Genomic DNA, 19780 nt, shown 5'->3' with positions numbered 1-19780 from the left:
GTGTATGGGTATATTTTAGTTGTGTGTTTTTTTTTTTTTAAAGAAAATGAGACCATACTCAAGTTTTTGGTCAGCAACTGGATTTTTTAATATGAGGTATCTTAAACATCTTTCCACGTTGGGACACACAGAATTACTTCATTTTTAAAACTTGTTGCACACCACCCCATTGTTTGGTTATATCATAATTTATTAGGCCATTCTAACATTAATATGTATTTGAACTGTACTAAATAAACAGCTTTAGTAAATTTATATTCACCACCACAGAATACAAGTGCTCATTTACTAGAATCTCACCAACAATGAATATTTATCAATTTGTTAAAAAAGTCTGTAAAATGACATATGTTTTAATTTGTACATAAGTTATATTTAAATCTGTACTTCTATTGTTAATAGTCAAAAGTTGAGATTTCTTTTCAATTATTTATTGGCCATTCATCTATCTTTTGTATAGAAAGGCAACTGATTTTAAGTAGTGATGATGTATCCTGCAACCTTGCTAAACTTGTTTATTAGTTCTATTGTAGGTTCCTTAGGATTTTCTATATACAATATGATGTAATCTGCAACTATAGTTTTACTTTTTCTTTCCCAGTCAAATGTATTTTTCTTTTATTGCCCTAGCTAGACTCCTTAGTACAATGTTGAATAGAAGTGGTAGTTTGTGTCTTTCTAGGAATTTGTCCATTTCATCTAAATTATCTAATGTGTTGGCATCTAGTCGTTCATAAATAAAAGTATTCCTGTATGTCCCCCTCTTTCATTCCCAGTTTTAGAAATTTGAGTCTTCTCTTTTTCTTAGCCAATCTAGCTAAAGGTTTGTCAAGTTTCTTGACCTTTTCAAAGAACTAAGTTTAGGTTTGGTTGATCTCTATGGTTTTACTATTCCCTATTTCATTAATTTCTGCTCTAATCTTTATTCTTTCCTTCCTTCTGCTAGTTTTAGGTTTAGATTGTTCTTTTTGGTAAACATTTTTTTTGCAAAGAAATAAAACACTATAATGTTTATAATACTTTAAATTACAACATACTAAACAAATACCTATTTTAAAGTAGTTTTCATTTCCCTAATTTTGTACCTTTATAATTGACAGTAGGAGTGTTTTAGATGTCTTAACAAAAATTTCTAAAGGTCAAACAACAACTGCAACTTTCCCAGTTGATCATTAACACTGCTTTGCAGGGTTTCAGCTGCATGGTCATTTTTATGGTCCCACACTACCATGCATAGTGAGGATTGCCTGCACTTTGAAATATACAGCTGTGGTATACTGTTTCTTTGGTGGCCTGCAATGAGCCATGGATCTTGGTATTCACACCCTTGTAAAATTTGAATCTTGCTTGGCCATGTAACTAGCTTTACTCAATGAGACATTAGTAACCCAGATGCAAAGAAAGGATTGATAGATGCCACACACTGGAGCTTGTGTTCTGGGAAAGCTTACTCTTAGTACATCCCTCCCAGAACTTGGCCACCATACTGTGAGAAACCCAACTTAACCATGTGGACAGGCCACTGGAGAATTAAACACCTAGCTAATAGCTCCAGTTGAGCTCCCAGCTGACAGCCAATACCAACTTGACCACCATATGTGAGCCAACTTGGCAGTGGATCCTTGGCCCTAGCTGAGCCACTCCAGTTGACATTATGTGGAGTAGAGACAGGCTGTCCTGTCCAAACCCTACCCAAATTGTAGAAGTGTAAGCAAATAAATGATTATTGCTGTTTTAGCCACTAATTTTTGTGTTTTCTTATGCAGCATCAGAACACTGATAAAAGAGCTGACAAGATTTGCTGAGGGATTCAATGAGAAGTATGAAAGAAAGAGAATGATCCTAAAGTTTCAGACCAGGGCAAATAGAAGGATAAAGTTTCCATTTAATGAGAAGTGAAAACTGTACAAGGAGCAGGATATGGGGACCCGGGGAGGACTCAGATGTTCATTTTTAGATACACTGAGTTTGAGATGACTCTTGAGACATAAAAAAGGAGACTAGATGAAATCTCTCAGGGCTTTTCAAATGTTTTGACAAGAGCCACTGTGAAAAATTTTTATATTTCAGCCATGCACAAAACGTGTGTGTCTAAAAATAAAACTAAAGTTCAGAAAACAATACTTATCCCTATCATGTGCAATGAGACTCAGTAAGTTATGTGAAGACCTATCAAAGACAGAGAATGTATGAGGACTGAGTCCTGGATCACTTCAATGTTTAGAGGTGAGGGAGACGAGGCACGAAAAAGGAGAGTGAGGAGGGGTTAGTGAGATAAGTGGAATACCAAGACAGAGGGTGACCTTTAGGCAAAATGGAAAAAGTGTCCGAAGAAGGAGGAAGCCGTGTCAAATGCCTGATATGTCAATTAAGATGAGAACTAAGAACTGAATAATTTCAGTGGAATTATGACAACAAAAGCCACACTAAATAGCAAATCAGCATAAACTGCTGGCTCCACATCACTAAAATTGATCCTAGAGAAACCAAAAAGAAAAATGTGGTATCTAAGAAATGAAAAAACAAAAGTGACAAACCCAGTGGAGAAAAAAGGCTGCTTTGAACTGGGGTGTGTGTGCGCGTGCACATGTGTGTGTTTGATGACGAGGGGGTTTTGGTTGTAGCCTGGGGAAAAAAGTGGCAAGTCACAGCCATGAGAGGATAAGTTAGAGAAAAGCAGTTCAAGGTCAACCCTTTCATCTTCCCCATCATTAAGTCAAAAATAATCAGTCTAGCTCCTTGCTGCAACAATAAGCAGTCCTGGACAGAATGCAGAGCAAAGGAATCATTTCTATATTGCTGACGAAGAGTGTAAATTTTTACAAGCAGTCTGGAAAACAATACGTTTTTGTTATAATGTTACTAATAGGATATACCACGATCCATTAAATTACATTCTTAAATAGGTGAAGCTCTTGTACATGTTCACCAGAACACACAGCAGCTCTTCCTAGCAGAATTATTCATAATACCAAAAAAGGGGGGATCACACAACTCACCACTATAGCAGACCTAGTTTATGTGCCTTTTCAAACTCACTTGAACCTACCTGCCCACCAGGACTTGGCTGCTTGCTTAGTGGAGAGTCCTGGCTACTGTTCCTCTCGCCTTGTCTCCTACCATTACCACCTCTTGCAGCCTCTTCTGGGGTAAGGGCTGGGTCTGGCATGGCTGGTGTGTTCCACACAGTGAGAGCTGTAATGTGTTAGAAGACCATGCCTGACCTGTCCAGACCACTGAGGCTCTAGCTCTTCCCACCACTTCTGAGTTCAGGGGAGGTGCTGGGCCAGGGACTATGGGAGCTGGCTTCCTAGCATTTGCCCAGATGAGCTGGGTGACACAGCCCAGAAATTTGGGACAGTTAACCCCCAGGGAGTAGATTCTAACTAACAAGAGACAGGAGACTAAAAGGGGCCAGCGGATAAATCCTTTCTTTGCCCTAGATGGCTGGATTTAAGGGTTAGTGATTCCACATCACCTGCCTGGAAGACTGTCCTACATGACAAGCAATGAGCTACATTTTCTCATTAAATTACAGCCAGCTCAGAAACAGAATACCTTACTCTGGCTTTCCCTCATTCTCTGGCTCACTTTTTATTTTCGCTCACTCTAGCTTCTCTAAGATTACAGTTCCCAATAATATGATAGCACAGCAGCTTTTCTTCATGTTTTGTTTTTCTAGGGAACATGGGCTAAGACAGTTATTGATGAAGACTGGATAAATAAATTGTGGTACAGTCCCAGAACAGAGTATTACATAGAGGTGAAATGAATAAATTTCAGCTCTAGGCAATAATATGGATGAGTCTCAGTAAAACAATATTGAGTAAAAAAGTATTAAAGGACTATATACAGCACAATAGCCTTTAAAAAAATTTCAAAACAATTAATACTAAACAGAATATTTAGGCATATGCACATGATTAAACAATTTTTAAAAAGAAAAGGAGGGGCTGGCCCTCTGGCCGAGTGGTTAAGTTCACACGCTCTGCTTCAGTGGCCCAGGGCTTCGCTGGTTCGGATCCTGGGCGCTGACATGCCACCTTGAGGCAGCGTCCCACATGCCACAACTAGAAGGACCCACAACTAAGATATACAACTATACATTGGGGGGATTAGGGGAGAAAAAGCAGGGAAAAAAAAATATATTGGCAACAGTTGTTAGCTCAGGTGCCAATCTTTAAAAAAAAAAGCAAAGGAACGAGAAACAGATTGTTGATATTCTAGTTCTTGAGTTAGGGAATGACTAGCAGTTTTCATTATATTATAAACAAAATGAAATAAAGTCAAAAAAAGGAAAAAAGAAGGTCACACAAGAATAAAGGATGACATTGTGTTATAAAACTAAGGATTATGATTAAACAATTCTAGGCATCCAAGCCCCTAACCCTTCAACAAAAAAGAGGAGGAAAAAGAAAAAAAAAAGAATAGAAGGAAAAGAGAGGGAAGCTGGTAGAGGACATAGCAAATAAAGATAATACCAAAAAACATTTTTGATTTTGACTAAAGCAAGTATTCACTCATTTAAATATCATTTAAACATTTTTGGCATGTAGAAATTCTAGGGTCTGTCAGGAAAAAAGAAGACATCAAAATGATTTTTGTAACAATAGATTTCTTATACTTACTGCTAAAAGTTTATCTCCAATTTGAAGTTTACCATCTTTATGTGCTGCACCTCCTTCAATTATTTTGGTAACATAGATGCTATTATCCCCAGGAATATGCTGATTTCCAACACCTCCAGCAATGCTGAATCCAAGACCTGTTTGGAAAACACTAGTTTTAGAATCTCATCAATAAATGAGAACTTCAGTCCAGAAAGAAATGGCTGAAAAGTAGAAGGTGATAATTTCATCACACTAACTTTTTTAAAAATAGAAAAGAACCCATTTACTTACTTTTTAAATCCCAAGTATTTGTTCTGCAATCAGGGACAATGATGAATAAGTGCTCCTATAGTTAGAAATAAGTTCCTTTTTTCTTCCAGGTTACTTCTTAAAGCTCTTTGTAAATGCATTTGTTAGTTCAAAGAGACAATGTAAAATTATGTTTCACTTTTGTTTCCATCATAATTGTGTTTCTTACTAACACTTTTAATACATTGGCAAGATTAAAACAATTGAGAAAAAATAAAATGGTCTGTTGGTGGGCAGAACTAATAGGCTTCAGAAATGTGGGTAACTTGGTTCTTTTTCCAATATTCTATGAATGAATTTTAAATAGGGAATTTCTGAAATTCATAACTCTCTCAGCTTCAACACCAATTTGTAGCTCTCTATTCCTTTTTTAATTTGTTGGAATACCACCTCTTCCACGAAGCCACAAATTAGAATCAGTATTTCCATTTATCCTCAATCTCATCAATATTTTCAAAATTCAGAAATCACATCTTAACAGTCCTCACTGTAGATGTAACGGCTAATGACACACTCACAAATATTCTTTCTTCTTTGAACTTTGCCTGCGTATCTGCATTTAATGTACTTTGTAGATAACTGATTACAAGTTAATATCAACACTATACACGACCTTTAAAGTGTTTAATTGGAATTCTACTTAAGACAAAAATCAGTAGAAATAACAAAGACATTCTAAAAATTCACATAAGGTCTGTAGCTTACCAGTATTGCTAATCTTAGAATGTCGGTCACAAATAACTTCATAGTTACATTTAACTCAGAGATTTCTTACTTAATAATTTGTCTTAGTTTGATTTATTTCATACCTTTAGGACCTTTAATGAGCTTTATTTCCATTATTTTTTCTGATATTGGTTTCCGTCTTTTTACATACAATCGTACAATAGACCCTGCTTCTTTCAATGCTTCAACTGCTTTACTGTGTGTTACATCACGAACATCTACTTCATTTACTCGCAATATACAGTCATTGACCCTGAGGAAAAAAATATTAAAAATTAAAATTAATTATTAAAAATTTAAATATCGACTTTTCCTTTGCCAATTATTTCTTGTCATTTTCATTTTTAAGGAGAATTATTTATTAGTAGAGAATATATAAATCAAGAAACTCCATGTCAAATACTCCATGTATCAAATACCCACATAAATAAATAACAAACATTTCCCAAGGGCCAGTAAAAGAAACAGTATAAATAATAGATTATTACATGAAAATATTAAATCATTATGACAGCTGTAATTTGTATGCTTATTGTATGCTTGTTATGTGTATGCATTAGATACTTTACAAAAACAGCAAATATTTATTTAGCACTAACTACATGTCACGTACTTCTTTTAGTGTTTTAGCCCTTACAACAATCTGTAAGATAGATATATATTTATATCCCTGTTTTACAGATGGAGAAACTGAGGCACAAAGAGTTTAACTAACTTTCTCAAGGCCACCCAGATGATGACTGACAGAACTGTGATTCAAAGATAAAAAACTGAGGTTCAGACTGAGTAATCACCTTAAGGTTAGAGAGACAGTAAGTGGCAAAACTGAGACTAATTCAGTGATTTATCCAAAAATAATTTTTTGATTGCTTTTTCCAATCTAGATAGATTTTAAAAAACAAAGCTATCTATTGAAATTTATATGAAGTTAAAGATTATGCCAATTATTAAAAGGTTTCTCAAGTAAATAATTTACCCTTGACATAGTAATATATTTTTTTAAAGTTTGATTTATTCCTAGTCCTAACTTTTCCTCCTGGTTCTGGTCTCAGTTTCAATTGCATGATATTCCATTAGGGGAAAAAGAAAAAAAAAAGATGGTCATCTCAAATTGGGCAGGGAAGAGGAACAAAACACAATTAAAACATTAAAACTGATCCCGATAATTATCGAATTAACTTTTTTTTACAGGAAATAAATTCTATAACCAAAGACAGTGATAGCTTGGAGTTAGTACCACAGAAACGTTCTTCAGTGAAACAAACAGAACATTAATTTTTACATAAGAAGCATAAATAAAAGGCCAGTAACAGAATCAGAAAGTAAATGTCTACGTTCACATGAACAATCAAATTATTAATTTTGTATCTAACTAATTTCACTAAATATCACCTGTCACATCCAGTGAGAGGTAAAGCTTAGAAACTAAAGAGCTGCATGAGGTACCAACAGCCTTAAAATAAGATGTTTTGGGTGTGGAGAAAAGAGAACCCTCATATACCACTGGTGGGAATGAAAACTGGTGCAGCCACTATGGAAAACAGTATGGCAATTCCTCAAAAAACTAAGAATAGAAATACCATATGACCCAGCTATCCCACTACTGGGTATCTATCCAAAGAACTTGAAATCAACAATCCAAAGTGACCTATGTACCCCTATGTTCACTGCAGCACTATTCACAATAGCCAAGACAGGGAAGCAATCCAAGTGCCCATTGACCAATAATTGGATAAAGAAGATGTGGTGTACACACACACACACACAGTGGAATACTACTGAGCCATAAAAAAGACAAAATCATCCCATTTGCAACAACATGGATGGACCTGGAGGGTACTATGTTAAGCAAAATAAGCCAGACTGAGAAAGACAAACACCATATGACTTCACTAAAATGAGGAAGATAAACACATGGACAAAGAGAACAGTTCAGTGGTTACCAGGGGAAGGGGTTAGGGGGTGGGCACAGGGGGTGAAGGGGAGCACTTACATGGTGATGGACAAGAAATAATGTACAACTGAAATTTCACAATGATGTAAGCTATTATAAACTCAAAAAAAGAGATGTTTTTAACAGACCATATAAAAATCCTTAGTCTTAAAACTTTAGATGGTCACTGTATATAAAAAACAACAAACAAGGGAATAGGAAAATCTATGCCATAATATATAGCCTATGGAAACAACAAAGTATGCTAAAGATATCTTCTGAAACGGAACACTAAATTCAAACAAGAGACTAATGTTACTTTTATCTATTCAATTAAGAAAATACAGTAATTTATTTAAAGTTTGCATCATCTTTATTCTTTGTAGTATGATACAAACCCAGATCTATATGATCCCCTTTATCTTAAATAAGTTTCTATAGATGTTTCCCACCCAGAAAATAAAGGGAAAACATTTTGTGAATGTTATTTGAAAATACAAAGGGAAATCTCTACTTTTTATAAATCTGCTCACAAACATCTCAACCACCGATAAAACTTATTAGTCAAAATGTTATAATAGCTCAGATAAAATTGAATTCTTAAATGACAAGAGGAAAACAATGCTTGGAGCACAATTCTCTCATTCATTCTTGGTATTTGAGTATCTATCTTATGTAAGTTATTATGATAGAGTTTCTTATTTGTATTTATGACTGTTCGGTCTGCCTCAGAAAAATACACAAAGTGGATTCAGTATCACAACATAAAGTGCAAAACATACCGCAATCTTCCGTCTTGGGCAGCTGCTCCCCCTGCAATAATTTTGGTGATGAAAATACTTGAGTCATCTCCAATGTGTGGGTTGTCTGTACCTCCTGCAATGCTGAAACCAAGCCCTGAATTTCCCTGGGGATAGAAGAAAAAACATTCAAGACTGAATAAGAATTATCTTTATTGATAGCTTCCTGGCATTATAGGACCTAGAAACTGTACTAACATAGGGAACACACACACACAAAAGTGTATGTGTAAGGAATACGAAGATTCTAAATTAGGAAACTTAAAGAAAGCTCTTTTTTCTCTATGAAGAATTCAGAGGCATTACTGTTGGGTAGGTGAGCATGAAGAACACGTACTGAGCACTTTTGGAGTCTAGTCTATGGTTCTTTCTTTAAAAGTATGTGCAATTTGTCCCTGGATTAGTCATCCATCTGTACAGGTGTCACTATTAGGTCTCTTTCTTCCAGAGTGCATCTCACTCATGTTTGGTAAAACAAATCTCTTCTGAGAGAAAAACACTGAAGTGATCTTTCTGCTGCCGTTATTTCTGAGTAGGTAAAACCTTTAAAAAAGCCTTTTAAAAAAGAGGTAGAAGGTGGTGCTCTCCTTCTGCTAACTTTGCTATCAGCTTACTTTAAAATGACCAAATTGTATCTGCTAAGTAACAGGTGCCACCATGCTTGACGTGTTTAACCAAGACACTTGACTAGCAAAAGGCATTTTTGTTTTTGAGGAAGATTAGCCCTAAGCTAATATCTGCCACCAATCCTCCTCTTTTTGCTGAGGAAGACTAGCCTTGAGCTAACATCCGTGCCCATCTTCCTCTACTTTATATGTGGGACGTCTGCCACAGCGTGGTTTGACAAGTTGTGTGTAGGTCTGCACCCAGGATCTGAACTGGCAAACACCAGGCCGCCGAATCGAACATGTGAACTTAACTGCTGCACCACTGGGCTGGCCCTGCAAAAGGCATTTTCTAATACAAAGCCCAACCTGAGTACTTAACACTGGTAAGCTTTCTTGATAGCAAAGTCAATTTTGCCAAAGTAGAGTTACTTTTTGCTTGTTTTACATTCTGCATTTTGAATAATATTTTCTTTGAAGAAAGGGTTCTACTGCTACAGAAAGTCTTCAAGAACAACTGTCCTAAGTAATAGTATTAAAAAATGCTTATCTTTGCAAGAAATGTTCTAACTCTGGCTTTCAGGCAACTCAAATAAGTGGATATATCCTGACCTATTACTTCACTGTTAGTATTAAACAGCTTAAACCTTCACTCTACTATGATGTGTCCTAAAATTCTATTTTAGTCAATTTTTTTTTTCAGTTTAAACACTTCAAGAGTTACTATATTTTCAATAATAGCATCAATAGGTTGTGTGAGGTTACCAAGTTACTCAGGTACTTGAGTTCTTGTTTTCATTTGCCTTTTAAAAATTGAGATATAGTTTACATATAACATTGTATAAGTTTAAGGTGTACAATGAGTTGATTTTATACATTTATATACTGTAATATGATTACCACTGTAGCTTTAGCTAACACCTCTATCATGTCACATAATTATCATTTATTTTTTGTGGCAAGAACATTTAAGATCCAGTCTCTCAGCAATTATGAAGTACATAATACAGTATTGTTGACTATAAGCAGTATGTTCTGCATTAGATCCCTAGAACTTATTCATCTTCTAGTTGCAAGTCTGTACCCTTTAATAACAGCTCTCCAATCCTGGTACTCAAGTTCTTTAATCAGCGAAAAATATAAAACATAGTCACGACTTTAGAAAGAAATTTAAAAGGCACTGGAAAAGAATGAAAAATAAATAAAATAAAATGTTAGGATTATTTGTCAATTTTATCTCAATAAGGCTGGGAAAAAAAGACCAACAAAATACCACATTAAAATATGTACAGTACATTAATACTGAGCTTACTTGAAAGTTACTCAGTCATTCACGTCACTTGAACAGGTGACCCAAATTTGGGTAGCAGGCAATAAACATCTATTATAAACGTAAAAGACTCTCTCAGGTCTATTTTCACTCAGTCTATTCTGGCAAATCCAATTATCTAGAGTTTTTGTCTTAAATATACAGACTCTCAGTTCTTAGGAAATTTACTTGTGTTGAACTCTTCATTTCCCCCAATGCTGGTCAGACAAGGTGGCATTACTAAAATATAGCATCAGTTGAATGCAGATATTCTTAAGGGGAAAATATTCAAGAAAATTTACACATCTGAATTATACTCAAGTTATTTTCTCACTGGGGGAGTAAATGATAGTAAGTTTTCAATAGAGTCTTGTCCATTAGAACTATGACAATTATTTTGCTAGAAAAGAAAATTGATACAATGAGCATGTTACTAGGATACTAAAAACTTATTTATAATAAATATTTTATCATATGAAGACTAAATAATAAAATTAAAAATCAAGAAAAATCTGAGAAACTGTCAGTCTAGAGGAGCCTAAGGAGACATGATAAGTAAATGCAATGTGGTAGACTAGAAGAGAAAAACATAAAAACTAAGGAAATCCAAATAAAATCTAAACTTTAGTTAATAATGTATCAATATTGGTTCATTACTTGAAACAAATGTATTCTAGTAATGTAAGATGTTAATATGCAAAATTGAGTCCAAGGTAAATGGGAACTCACTGTACAACTTTTCTGTAAATCTAAAACTACTTTACATAAAGTTTATATTAAAGAAAACTAACAGGTTCTGAAAACACCATGGCTAATTTTATGATATGTGAACTTATAAAGAAACTAATATTACATGGTTCTGTTTTTGAAAGATCTTGTCTCTTGGATTCTATATTAAAGAGCAGTATATTTAAACGGTTCTTCAAAGCACCATATTTACACATAAAAAAACTTAGGACAATTAACAGTTGTTACCCTTTCAAGTGTGATTTCTTCATATTCATAATCTGCATCAGTGCCATTAACCTAATGGGAGAAAAGAGAAGTAGCATAGAAATTTAGAGTGTAAAATTTGAAATGGCAAGACCTAATTTTTGCATGACTTTTTAATGAAAACCTGTTAAATGTGATAATAATCAAATAAGATAGCTTCATTTGAAAAATTTTAGGGAAGATTTTCAAGGAACGAAAGAGTGCAAACATGATTAATGAACTGACACTTATGGTATTACAACTTTCAAATAAAGAAAGGGTACACATTCAGCTTTATTTTAATATTATTGAACTCTGACTCTTTTCTCTGCCTTGATCCACACATTTAATTGGTTGCCAGTTTTTACTGATTTGAATACTTCAATTTTTGTGGGAACCATCACCTCTTCATTCTCATTTCTATTACCTTGGTTCAAGCTTTTGTTAATCTTCTCCGTAATACTGCCAATGTAATCTACCTAATCTTTTAGATTAGTATTCTCCACTGCCCAATCATTATAATGTGTTTTACACAGAGGTATCTTTTTGGAGCCCATGTCTAATAACATACTTCCTCCAAAACTTTAAGAAACTCTCATACAGGGCTCTGCATGAATTGGCCCCAATCTATCACTCAGCTTCATTCCAAGCATCCGTACCTCACATCTTCATGAGCCTTACATACCATCATACTTGAATGATTTGCTCTTTCCTTTACATATCCTACAAATCTGATTCCCCATTCAAGTTCTTGCTCACATCTTACAGACCAAGAACTTTCTCTTATTCCTTTCAATTTATTCCGTATTCCCTCCTGGAAGAAGTAATTCTCACAGTGAGGGACACTGGTGAAGGGTGAGTAGTCCTTGGAATCAGATTAACTTGAGTTCTAATCATTGCTTTAACATTTTTGGTGATATGAGGCTGGGCAAAATTCTCAATCTTAAAATCTCAAATAGGGATTGTGATAAACTACATTTTTCGAGAAGCCTCCTATCTTCCATCTTACATGCCCTTTCGCTGTATGACAACCCTCTTACCATGAAGAAACGTAGTCTGTTTCCCCCTCCCTTGGATCTAGGCCGGTCTTAGATGAGCTTTGTTAAAAAGAATATGGCACAAGTGAGCTGTGTGGTTTCTGAAGCTAGGTGGTGTGATGCCTTGTGGTGTTTGCCTTTGTCTTAGAATGTACTTTCTTACAACCCAGCAGCTACAATGTGTGGAAGCTCAAATAGCCTATGGAAGATATTCAAACAGAGGAGAATCAAGGCCCTTGGCCAAAAGCCCAAGCTATAGTCCTAACCAGCAACTAGCACCAATGCCAGCCATGTGAATGAGGCTAGTTGGGATCTTCCAGCCTTTTCCAGCGCCCCAGCCAACACCATGTGAAGCAGAAGAAGCATCCAGTTAACCCAGAAAATCATCAGAAATAAGGAACTGTTGCTTTTTAAGCCATTAAGCTTCAGGGCAGTTTGTTATACAGCAACAGAATAATGAAATCTATGTAAGCTACTTTGCTTTCTTCACCATACTATAAGAAAGCAACCAATTCAAGTCCAATTCAGGGGCTAGTTTTTCTCTTGAGGGCTTTTCCAACTCATCTCTACTACTTTTTGGCGTTCTTTCTATATGGCTCTAATGGATTCAAACCGAACTGCTGCTTTGTCTCCTCTTCTTTCTCACCTGAAGAGATTTTCTTCTTGTTTCTGAGATTGTATGTCACAAATTCATATATATATATATATATATATTTTAAATGTATGATTTCTATGCATCTAGAGTGCAGGAGGGTTACACATATGAATATCCTGACAACTTGATTGAAAGTCCTCTCTTATGAGTGAAGATAAAATCCATATCTGCAGCCATACAACTTTTCTGATTCTAAAGGTTATTTGTATCTTTTTCTTGCTCAGCCTTGCTAAAAGCCTATCAGCCTTTATCAAAGAATTTTAACATTACTGATTAATCTATTACATTCTATGCTATTACTTTCTGCTTTTATTTTTTGTTGTTGTGAGCGCTGTTAAGTCGATTCTGACTCCTAGTGACCCCGTGTACAGCAGAGCGGAACCTTGCCTGGTCTTTCTGTGCCATCCTCTCACCTTCTGGTGCTATATCAGACAATGCTAGGCTGCTACTCATAGGGATTTTGCGGCCAACTTTTTGGAAGTGGATGGCCAGGTCCTTCTTCTAGTCTTAGTCTGGAAGCTCTGCTGAAACTTGTCCACCATGGGTGACCCTGCTGGAATTTGAAATACTGGTGGCATAGCTTTCAGCATCACAGCAACATGCAGCCGCCACACACAGTGTGACAAGTGACAGACAGGTGGTGTGGTTCCCTTATCAGGAAAGGAACTCAGGCCTCAGCCATGAGAGCTCCGAATCTTAACCACTAGACCACCAGGACTGGCTGTTTTGATTCTTAACAATTCTTTATTCTTTCTTTAGAATTTTCTTTTTTTAAAACTTCTTAAGTTGAATGCCCAATTCATTTGCTCATTACTCGTGTCTATTTTTAAAAACACCCAACATATTAAATTAAAGTTAAATTTTCTTCAGCATATGCCTTTGGCCAAATGCCAAAACTGCTACACTGGGCTCTGTTTTTGTTCATTTCTTTATTTCTAAATAGTCCAAAATTTTATCTTGCAAAACATTTCCAAGTGAATGTGCTTATATGGCCTTTTTTGGTGTTAATATGTAAAGTTTTTGTATTTTGATTTTACGATTTCTGATTTAAGGAATTTGAGATTTTCACAATTAAGCCTTCTTAAAAGGTAGGCACTTAGTAAATGTCCTTGGCACTTGATTTAATGCCAAGTCATGATGTATCGATATCTGGTGAGGATTCCAGGTAGTACAGAATGATGTAAAAAAGGTGAAAAGTGAGAAGGCCATATGAACCCCAAATGACCTTATTCCTAAACCCTCAATAACTTGAAATGGTCTGATAATTTCACATATAGAGACAATTCAGTAACAACATTAAACATATTCAAACTGGGCTTCTAAATGCCAAGAGTACATTGTCAAAAACATAAATTACAAGTACCACTCCATTGACAGGAGTGAAAAAAATAATGGTGGTATAATATTTTCAAAAGCAATATGGTTTCCAGCAAAACTACAAAGTGATTGGTTTGCATAATTCTCTTTTTATAATTTCCTTACAAACTGTGGCTTCCAAAAGAAAAGAAATGCTTAGCTAATGGGTATATTACTCTCAATTAACAGGATGGAGTGAGAGGTAACGTGGGAACAAAATTAGAGAAGAGAGATCAGTTTTTAGACAAAATTAATATATTACTGACAAAATATGTTTTTTTCTCTTTAAAAATATAAGAGAGTAGATTTAGAATACTTCCTGAGAATTGTCACTGCTAGCATTTTCTTGGTTTTGAATTTAGTCCTATCAACAAAATGGGATTGTGTATAGGGGGTGAAAGTTGGAGCAGAAACTAGATGTAGACTGGGGTCTGACTGGGAAAGGCTCTGAACGCTTTCCTAAGGAATGAGAAATATTCTCAGAAGTTTTTGAGCATCAAGTAGGTTTAACAGATTTTGCAGAAAAAGAACTACGGCAATACGGAAGAGAAGTGGAAAGAAATTGGAGAAAAGTAAACTGGTAAGTAAGTTAAGGTAATAGTCTGGGTAAAAGGCAAAAGTTTCAAAGACATTTAAGAATAGATGGTAAATTCCAAAAAGAAAAAAGAAAAAAACATCCTAACAGTGGGGGAAAAACCCCACAAAGCCATAACCAGGAACAACTAAGCTACAATAAACTTGACCAGGAAAAGAAAATTCAGATTATATAACGTATATCAAAGGTAAGTTGTATTCCTTTAATCTATCTGGTTTTGGACCAGACCTATGCTGCTTTAATTAAAGACGTTTTATAATATGTTTTATTACCTGGTAGGGAAATCTCCCATAATTACTTTTATTTTAAATTTTACTTGGCTATTCTTGAGTTTTTACTTTTCTATAACAACAGTGTCCAACAGAACTTTCTGTAATGATGGAAATGGTCTATAATTTGCCTTGTCCAAAACAGGAGATGCTGCCCACATGTGGCTACTGAGCGAGCACCTGAAATGTGGCTAGTACAACAGAGAAACGAAATTTTAATCTATTTAAATTTAAACACCAAGATGTAGGTAGTGGCTCCTGTACAGATGATGCAGCTCTAGATGACTCATTAAGTCCACCTCCAACCCTCTAAACACACGCACATGCTTTCTCTCTCCTGCTCCTTTTCCTCTTACCCTCCCCCAAAACACGCACTCTCTTTTTTGGGGCTATGACTGGCACTATATCAAATTTACAGACTAATCTGAGGAAAACGATGATCTCTACATTATTCTCCTGTTCAACAACAGGAGCTGCTCTCTACGTCTCAGGTAGTCTTTCACGCCATTAGCTAAGCTTTGCAGTTTTCTTACTACAAACTCTATATACTTCCTGTTAAGCTGATAGCTAGGTAGTTCATATTTTTTGTTGTTAGAGTTAATGGACTCATATTTCCAACTAGTTGTTGCTAGTATACTGGAACAGCATCTATTGTTTAACTTTTAAGTTGTGTAAGTTTGTTCTTTTTAATACAGTTTGCTTTAACTATGGGTAAACACATGCCATAAAGAAGCAGGGGAAAATTTATAACACAGATATCCTCAATCCCTTATCAGTCCAAAGATTTAATTTTCTAATCAGCCTACACTAATATATACAAACAGGACAGACAAATCCTACTACATAATAAGTAGAAGATTTGTCCAAAGGAATATAAAAAGAAGCCTAATTTACTGATTCCCTGTCATTTAGGTTCAATTCAGTAATACCTTTCTATCTATAGAGTAAGATATTGAAATTCAAGATTGTATCTATCAACATTCATATGAGTCATATTACTGCATAATCTCAGGCAATTAAAAACCTCACAGTCTACACTATCACAAGGCAAGAATCTAAAGATAGAAATGTATTGGGAAGAAGAAAATGTTCTTCCTAATGAAAAATTACCATAACTAAATACAAAGTATTAGCTCCAAAAGAATTTACTTAAAAGTTTTTCCTAAATAATGAATAGCCATTAAGGTTGATTTTAAAATATTAGTTATCAATCATACTACATATGGAAAAACTGAAGCTTTAGAATGTAAGAAAACTACCAAAGTCAAACTAAATGAATTTTCCTAACCTTCACTGTTCAAGGTCTGTCTTAAGGAAAATAAAGACAGAAACAGATGGGAATTACTTCAACAAATTACCTCATTTCCACTTCATAAGTGGAGCCAGTACAAACTCTAGAATTTTTGTTTCTCATTTTGCCTTCCCTTAACATTTTTACTACTTAAGGAAAGAAAAGGAATGCATAAAAAGAAAATCAGGGGCTGGCCCCGTGGCCGAGTGGTTAAGTTCGTGCGCTCTGCTGCAGGCAGCCCAGTGTTTCGTTGGTTCGAATCCTGGGCGCAGACATGGCACTGCTCGTCAGGTCACGCTGAGGTGGTGTCCCACATGCCACAACTAGAAGGACCCACAACGAAGAAGATACAACTATGTACTAGGGGGCTTTGGGGAGAAAAACGAAAAAAATAAAATCTTTAAAAAAAAAAAAAAGAAAAGCAACTCCAGTGCCAATGAAGTTATACTATCAATTAATACTTAAAATTGAATATAACACATCATACTTAGAAACAAAACAAGGATGTTTGTTTTTACCACCTCTATTGGAGGTTCTAGACAGGGTAATTAGGCAAGAAAAATAAATAAAGGGCATTCTATTTGGAAAGGAAGAAGTACAACTATTTCTATTTGCAGGTGACATGTAGAAAATCCAAAGGAATCTACACAAAAAACTCTTAAAGCTAATAAATGATTCAGTAAGGCTGCAGGACAGAAGATCAATACCTAAAAATCCATTATATTCCCACACACTAGCAATGAAAAAATCCATAAATAAAATTAAGAAAACAATTCCATTTACAAGAGCATTAAAAGAATAAAATACTTAGGAATAAATTTAACAAAAGAATTATAAGACTTGTACACCGAAAATTACAAAATATTATTGAACAAAATTAAAGATACAAACTGTTGGAAAGACACCCTGTGTTCATGGATTGGAAGACATAATACTGATAAGCTGGCAATGCTCCCCAAATTTACCGATATTCTTATCAAAATTCCAACTGCCTTTTTGTTGTGTGCAGGAATTGATAAGCTGATCTTAAAATTAATACGGAAATGCAAAGAACCTAGAATAGCCAAAATTAACTTAAAAAGTTAAAGGACTTACATTTTAAAACTTATTACATAGTTACAGTAATCAAGACTATGTGGCAATGGCATAAGGATATACACACAGATCAATGGAAGAGAATTATGAATCCAGAAACAAATCCATAGATTTATCATTAACTGATTTTCTACAAGTGTGCCAAGACCATTCAATGTAGAAAGAATAGTGTTTTCAACAAATAGTGATGGTACAATCAGATATCCACATGCGAAAGAATGAAGTTGGGCCCTTACCTCCCACAATACACTAAATTAACTTAAAATGGATCAAGGACTTAAATGCAAGAGCTAAAACTACAAAACTCTTACAAGAAAACATGCAAATCCTCGTGACCTTGGATTAGGCAATGGTTTCTTAGATATGAAATCAAAAGCATAAGTAACAAAAGAAAAAACATATAAATCAGACTTTTGTGCTTCAAAGGAGATTATCAAGAAAGTGAAAAGACAATCCACAGAATAGGAGAACAGTTTTACAAATCATGTATCTGATAAAGAACTTGTCTCTAGAATATACAAAAAACTCTTCCAAATTACTAATACAAGACAATAATCCAATTTAAAATGGGCAAAGGATCCGAATAGACAGTTCTCCAAAGAAGACATAAAAACAGCCAATAAGCACATGAAGAGATGCTCAACATCGTTAGTCACTGAATATAGGCAAATCAAAGCTATCGTGAGATATCACCTCATATCCACTAGGATGGCTATTAACAAAAACACCAAAACATTATTGATGAGGAATAACAAGACGGGCGAGGACTCAGAGAAACTGGAACTTTAATACACTGCTGGTGGAAACGTAAAATGGTGCATCTGATAGGGAAAACAGGTGGTTCCTCAAAACCCTAAATATAGAGTTATCATATGACCTAGCAATTCCACCACTAGGTATATATCCCAAAAAAATGAAAGCAGGGACTTGATCAGATACTTGTATGCCAATGTTTATCACAGTATCATTCACAATAGCCAAAAGGTAGAAATGACCCAAATGTCTAGCAACAGAAGGATGAATAAACAAAATACGGTATACATATATAATGGAATATCATTCAGCCATAAAAAGGAATGAAGTTGTGATATATGCTAAAATACGGATGAAGCTTGAAAACATGCTAAGTGAAAGAAGCCAAACACAAAAGGCCACATATTGCATGATTCTGTGTATATGAATGGTCAACAACAGATCAATCCCTAGTGACAGAAAGTAGACTAATGGCTGCCAGAGGCTGAAGGAAGAGCAGGATGGGGAGTGATTGCTAATAGGTTACAAGGTTTCTTTATAGGGTGATGAAAATGTTCTGAAATTAGAAAGTGGTGGTGACGGCACAACGCTGTGAATAAACTAAAAATCACTGAACTGTGCACTTTAAAAGGGTAGATTTTGTGGTATGCGAATGTCTCAACATAAAATTTTCTTAAAGTGAAAAGGTAGAAACAGGTGAAATATAACACAAACACAAATTAAAACAATGTGTTAACATTACGTTAACGAAAGATTAAAAAGTTTGTTAATACACTGCTGGTGACAGAGTGGGGTAAAAACATTGATACTTTAAGTATAAATGGGTAAAACTCTACGAAGTGCAATTCGGCAAATTGATCAAATCTAAACTGACACCCTCTGCACAATCTATGTATATGAATATATTCTGATTATATACTTGAACGTACACTAAAATGTTCAGTAGGGCATTGATTTTACATGGTAAAAGTTTGTAAACAATACAGATATGCTTGAATATGCATAGAATGTTTAAAGAAGAATATATTTGAAACTACTAACACTTTCTGCCTTAGGCAAGGGGAACTGGAAGACTGGGAACAGGGGTGGAAGAAAGGGAAGAAGGCGTGACTTCCACTGGATACCCTTCTGTATCTTTTGAATTTTGTAAAACATATCTATTCAATTAATTACTTAATTTTGGGAAGTATGATGACTACAGCCAAAAAAAAAAAGAATGTTCTAAGGCAGCAGCTGCAATTTTTCTTATTTTTATTCATATTTATAAATGAATAGTATATTTATACACAGCTAGCATTAAATGATCAGGAAATTAACAAAGGAATAACAAATAAGTTTAAAAAACATTCTGTAATATATTTTAAATTTTAGAATTAAATTCCTCAGTCTCTTAAAAGCTTAAGGTTGTTTTACTCAAACAAAACACATGGTTTTTACCTGCACAAAGCAAGAGTCACAGAGAATA

The 19780-nt window shown here is 35.0% G+C and overlaps 1 protein-coding gene across 26 annotated transcripts in view; it reads right to left on the bottom strand.

The window, feature by feature from the left end:
- Nucleotides 1-19780, bottom strand: part of DLG1 (discs large MAGUK scaffold protein 1) — a 262589-nt gene that overhangs the window by 93858 nt on the left and 148951 nt on the right. For all 26 annotated transcript variants that reach the window (XM_070583431.1, XM_070583434.1, XM_070583435.1 and 23 more), the window contains 4 exons: nucleotides 11268-11318; nucleotides 8361-8485; nucleotides 5729-5898; nucleotides 4629-4765 (listed from right to left, as the gene is read on the bottom strand). In XM_070583431.1, the coding sequence (XP_070439532.1) occupies nucleotides 4629-4765; nucleotides 5729-5898; nucleotides 8361-8485; nucleotides 11268-11318 (483 nt within the window). The remainder of the gene's footprint in view (nucleotides 1-4628; nucleotides 4766-5728; nucleotides 5899-8360; nucleotides 8486-11267; nucleotides 11319-19780) is intronic.

The sequence above is a fragment of the Equus przewalskii genome, chromosome 18, assembly GCF_037783145.1.
Source record: "Equus przewalskii isolate Varuska chromosome 18, EquPr2, whole genome shotgun sequence".
NCBI classification, from domain to species: domain Eukaryota; kingdom Metazoa; phylum Chordata; class Mammalia; order Perissodactyla; family Equidae; genus Equus; species Equus przewalskii.
The sequence above is the reverse complement of the archived record's forward strand: the minus strand, read 5'-3'. Positions and strand labels throughout refer to the sequence as shown.